Raw genomic sequence first — 6,253 nt, forward strand, 5'->3', positions numbered from 1 at the left:
GGGCCTCTTTCTTGGACTATTAAACCTGCCTGTACCGCCCTGGCAACAGCTCGAAACGTGTTCAATCACTTATCGTCCAACAGCTTTATCATGCATTCTTGCCTGCTATCGACCCGATTCTGCTCTCAGACAACACTGTTGGTATACCAAGTGATACCAGATGTTGAAAACATGAAGACTTCCAGCTTCGAAGCTGTAATTCTTGTTCTGCATGCCCTCGGATCTACGGGTGTCTTTGCGTGCTCCCAATTCACAGGAAGTAACAGCAATTTTGGCGATTGACTTGGTTTGATACCTCATGTAAACTACATGGCAGACAAGATTTTGGTAATGTTACATAGATATGACCCCAGCAGCCCCATTGTGGGTCCAGAATTGAGGACCTTCTTAGGATATTCTAAAACTTGCTCCCTCCACCACCACTGTCTGGATGTAGAGTATATTTAGATCTGACACTCCCTTCCCTCCCCTACCTCCCCCCCCCAGCCTCCAACGCCTGCTTAGACCCTATAATTACATTGTAACAGTGTTAATAATTACTGTATTAGTGTAATGAGTCCTTCAGCCGTTCTGTGGATTATTATGACTATCTGGGTGTTATAAGTTAATAAATACATTCCAGGATACATGAGCACAGCATGCCCGGCCCGCTTTATTATTTTCCCTTTCAAGTTATTTTAATATAATAGAAGGAGTACATTATATGACAGCATTGGTACATTAAAATTTCTGCGGTACATTATGTCTCCACATACTCTAATATAACGCACTTGTTACAGGTCATGTCAGGCTAAAGTCAGGTCATTGACGAGCCAAGCCTCGGATGGGGCAGATAGTGGCCCATAGCAGTACCCGGCACTTGGCAGGCGCCACCTACAGAAAGGAATCTTGTTCCAAAATGAAATGTTTGTGTATATTAACAGAATCCGTCTGTAGTGTATAACTTATAAACTTTTTTATAAGGACTGGTTTTCTTAAAGAAATGAAAGTATTTTAAATGAAAAGGAGTTGTCCGATTTTGTTTCCAGTATTCTCGGTGGTTGGAGGATCAGTACCAATTAGGAAGAAGGTGTCTGATGTGGAGTGCCTCTATAAGTTCACTGTACAAGCAGAGGCCCCCACTATGAAGACAGTGCACAGCTGCCCGGCTGATATTCTTCATCGCTGATGCCGAACAACAGAAAACTTGGCAAAGTGTGAAAAAAAAAAATATTTTCAGCTAAACCAGCGGCTGGGGTTTTTATATTTTGTTTGTAATAAGATTCCATGAGTGACAATTAATAGCAGAGTATTTATAATCAAAGCGGATAGTGACATAAACCTGCTCCACAGAGCTGCCCGAGCAGTAGCTAAGCACCACGCCGGCCCTGCGTTATGTCAGGATGTTGAGCTACGTCCATGCCTGACGAAAATTGTATATACAGGGCATGACTGCGCCATGGTCAGTGGGCTGGCAATGTAAATATTTAATCCAGACAAATTGTCAATGTATCCCCTGGGGGGGAGGATCATGTGATCTTAAAGGGCCCTGCTTGTTTTATATAGGAAAATATATACAGGTATATGATGTACGTCCTCAAAATCAAGCTCTGGGGGAATTATATAAGGAGTCAGGAGGCATTTGGGTCTCTTCTATCTATCCATAAGAGGGGCCGAGTGCTACGTGATGGGTTTTTGTAGTTCATTCCCTCAGGCTTTACTCCGTAGAGGCATTTCAAGCTTAGTGGTTATGGTAACACGTATATAGGTTCACATTACTTCACAGTTGTCAAGTAGAGGTTCAGTCTTTATTCCAATTACAGGGGACAGGGGAGTCTGATCTGATGACAGTGCCTCCCTCTGCCTAACCGCTTAGATGCCATGGTTGCTATTGACTGCAGCATCTAACTGGTAAAAGAGGCGAAGATCAGTATAAAGCAATAAAAAGTAAATACAGGGCCAAGATGGGGTCAGAAGGGGCAAGACATCTTGACAGGCAGTACTTTTATCTATTACCTGAAGTTTGGGATTTTTTATCATTTCAGTATTAGTAGACACTGAGACACCAATACAATATGGGGGATAACCCTGTTCTAAGAATCTGGGTGTAGTACAATGGGATCCATGAAGTCCAGGGCGAGCCCTAGTTCATACACAGCCAATCATTGTGAAGGTAAATCCCATACCTCATGTTTATGACAGCTTAGTCATCTGTCCTGGGCAGAGCACCGACTGGACAGAATGGAAAGTCAGGGACCTCAATATGAGTCTCGGTTGGTTGATATGGCTTTGCTGATAACCTAACCATAGAAACAGCCAATGGAAAGTTCTGCTGAAAGACAACAAGGAACAGCAAGGACTTCTGAGAATGCAGCAGGAATGTGGTGCCGTAAGTGACAGCTATGTGACAGGTCAAAGTCTAAGCGGTGAACACTACTCAGGCTATTGGACACGATAACACACCCTTAAGGCAGAGTAACATGCTATGATACGGAAGTAGTTGTAGTCCTTCCACCTATTACACCTTCTTTATGCTCAGAGATGGCGACCATAGACCTACGAGAAGAGTTGTCCTGCTCCATCTGTATGAATGTCTTCACAGATCCGGTGACGCTGCCATGTGGACACAACTTCTGCCAGGTGTGTATCTCAAGAACCTGGGACAACCAGACGGAAGGAGAACACACATGTCCCGAATGTATGGAAAGGTTCAGTAAACGACCCCAAGTCCGAAGGAACCTTCGAATGAGCAACATAGCAAAAAGTTTCCTCTATACTGAAGATAAACAGGAGGAGTATGGAGTGTTCTGCACCTACTGTATTTACTCCTATGTACCTGCTGTCAAGTCCTGCCTCATGTGTGAAGCTTCTCTTTGTAATGGCCACCTAAGAGTTCACAGCAGGTCAGCACATCATACCTTGGATGATCTGCTCATTTCTTCTGGACGTAAAATGTGTTCAGTCCACAAGCAGCTCCTGGACTATTACTGCTTCCAGGACAGTTGTTGTATCTGTGCTTCCTGTCTGGAGAACAAACACAAGGATCATCAGGTAGAACCATTGGAGAAAGCCTTGGCCAAAAAGAAGGAGGAATTTAAAGAAGTTCTAACTACATTGACCAGAAGGCAAGAAGAAATTGATGGACAACTGTCTGAACTGCATGAGAAGATGAACGAACTGCGAGACAAAGCCATCCTGATCACTAATGGAGTAAGGTCCATATTTGAAGAGGTTAAAAAAACATTGAAAGCCTTAAAGAAGCAAATGATGAATGAGATACGTGTATCGGAAGAGAAGGCGTTGCTCTGCATCTCTGATCTAATCCACCATCTGAAGGCAGAGATGGATGAACTGTGTAGCAAAAAGTTTCATATGAGTGAGCTGGCCATCAAGACAGACCCATTGACTGTCCTACAGCATTCCACAGACAATCTCATTTCTGAAACCATGAAGGTTCTTTCCAATGGTTGCCATGGCAATGTTGATGATGAAATGGATCTGGATGAAGATCGTCTCCTAGAAATTCTGAAGACAGGTCTGTCTGATATTGTGACTAGTATAAAAGGTAGGATTACATTGGTCACAGCTGATAACCTATTATTGGATGTAAACATGGCTGCCAATAATGTACATATATCCAGAGATCTGAAAACAATATGCTGGACGGTGGAACACCAGGACTATCCGGAATCTTCTGAGAGATTCCAGACTTGTCAAACTTTGAGCACCCAGAACTTTATCAAGGGACAACACTGCTGGGAAGTGGAAACCAGCGAAACTGGGAACTGGATTATCGGGGCGGCGTATCCCAGTATAAAGCGAGACAAGCGCCTGTCATATGTGGGGAACAATGACAAGTCCTGGGGTCTAAAAAGACATAATAACATCTACGTGCTGAAACATAATCAGGTCAAGATCCCCTTGTCTGGTGTACGCTGTCAGAAGTTCAGGATCTTTTTGGATTATGAGGCTGGGCAGTTGTCCTTCTATGAGCTGCAGGACCCGGAGGTGCACTTACACACCTTCTCCACCACCTTCAACGAGCCCCTCCATGCTGCATTCTGGGTGTGGAATGGCTGGGTGAGGATAAAGGACTAACTTTGTCCACTTTCAGTTACTTATACAGTCTCAGCAAAGACAATTTACAAGGTTGTCACCGCTCCTCTAAATCACTAGCTTCACTGACTTAACATGACGTCTACCACTGAACCAACAATTACATTATCTCCCATAAGTCCACCTCATCTATATTTATATATATATTTATATAAATATATATACATACAGCACAGTGGGGCAAAAAATTATTTTGTTTGTAGGTGACCAAATACTTATTTTCCAGCCGAAATTTGCAAATGGATTTTTTTTCTCATTCTGTCTCTCATAGTTGAGGTTATAACCTATGATGAGAATTACAGCCTCTCATCTTTATAAGGGGGAGAACTTGCACAATTGGTGGCTTACTAAATACTTTTTTTCCCCACTGTATCTTCCATAAGTGAGCCCACCCCTCACATTATTGTAAATGTTTTCTTCTATCTTATCATGTGACAACACTGAAGAAATGACCCTCTGTACAATGTAAAGTAGTGAGGGCACGGCCTGTATAACAGTGTGTCATGTTGTGTCCCCTCAAAATAACCAAAACACATCTATTAATGTCTAAACCTTGGCAACAAAAGTGAGTACACCCCTAAGTGGAAATGTCCATATTGGGCCCAAGTGTAAATATCTCGTGTGGCCTTCATTATTTTCCAGCATTGCCTTAATCCTCTTGGCCATGGAGTTCACCAGATCTTCACAGGTTGTCCCTGGATCCTCTTCCCTCCTTTTTGACATCATGGTTTTGGTGGATGTTATATACCTTGCGCCCCCCAAATTCTGTTTAAGGATGTCCCACATATTCCTAATAAGGTTTAGGTCTGAAGACATGCTTGGCCAGTCCATCATCTTTATGCTCGGAGGCAGTGGTGGTCTATGAGGTGTTTGGGGTCTCTGAAGGGAGGGGATCCTGCTCTGCTTTAGTATGTCACAGTACATGTTGGCATTCATGGTTCCCCCAATGAACTGTAGCTCCCCCAGTGCCAGCAGCACTCATGCAGGCCCAGAATATGACACCCCACCACCATGACTGACTGTAGGCAGGACGCACTTCTTTGTGCTCCTCACCTGTTTGTCACCACACACACTTGACACCATTTGAAGCCAATAAGTTTATCTTGGTCTAATCGGAGAACAGATCATGGCTTCAGTATTCCATTTCCTTAGTCTGCTTGTCTTCAGAAAACTGTTAGCGGGCTTTCTTGTGCGTCAAGAGGCTTCCTTGTGGGATGACAGCTATGCAGACCCCATTGATACAGTGTGTGGTGTATGGTCTGGGCACTGAGAGACTAACCCCCCCCCCCCCCCTTCAACCTCTGCAGCAATACTGGCATACACTTATTTCCAAAAGACAACCGCTGGATATAACGCTGAGCATGTGCACTCAACTTCTTTGCTTGAACATGGCAAGGCCTGTTCTGAGAGGACCCTGTCCTGTGAAACCACTATATGGTCTTGTCCACTGTGCTGCAGCTCATCTTCAGGGTATTGGCAATCTTCTTACAGCCTAGGCCATCTGTATGTACAGAAACAAATTCTTATTTTTCGGATTCTCAGAGAGTTCTTTGCCATGAGGGGCCATGTTGAACTTCCAGTGACCTATATTCGAGGGTGTGTGTGTGATATATATATATATATATATATATATATATATATATAAATATATATGGAGTGGACACAAGGACTATATATGTGTGTGTGTATATATATATATATATATATATATATATATATATATATATATATGGGGTGAAGTCACTCATAAGAGATACTGTAACTTCGATTCAAATACTGACTGGTATTTACCAACCAGGGTGCCTCCAGCTGGAGCCTTTAGCTGTTCGGGCATGCTGGGAGTTGTAGTTTTGCAACAGCTGGAGAGCTGCAGGTTGGACACCCTTGCCTAAGACCCTAGGTTTCCAAGCTGTGGACCCCTGGCTGTTGCAAAACTACAACTCCCAGCATGCCCAGACAACCATTGTGAGTTGTACTTTTGCAACAGCTGGAGGCATCCTGGTTGGGAAACATTGCTTTAAAGATTTATAATCTGTCGAACTATAATGATCTGTGATAACCTGTTACGATTTCATGATTTGTGATAATCTGAGAAGCATTTTTTGGGGATTTTCGATTAAATAAAGAAATTTTTTCTTCCATCTTGCTGCAGCTGGAG

At 43.2% G+C, this 6,253-nt stretch overlaps 1 protein-coding gene across 1 annotated transcript; it reads left to right on the forward strand.

Annotated features, from left to right (window-relative positions):
* The first annotated feature begins 2,520 nt into the window (after window positions 1-2,520).
* Window positions 2,521-4,077, forward strand: LOC130297655 (tripartite motif-containing protein 60-like). The gene has a single exon (XM_056550367.1). It carries the CDS (start codon window positions 2,521-2,523, stop codon window positions 4,075-4,077), a length of 1,557 nt encoding a protein of 518 aa, XP_056406342.1.
* The last annotated feature ends 2,176 nt before the right edge of the window (window positions 4,078-6,253 follow it).

Source organism: Hyla sarda, chromosome 13 (genome assembly GCF_029499605.1).
Source record: "Hyla sarda isolate aHylSar1 chromosome 13, aHylSar1.hap1, whole genome shotgun sequence".
NCBI lineage: Eukaryota > Metazoa > Chordata > Amphibia > Anura > Hylidae > Hyla > Hyla sarda.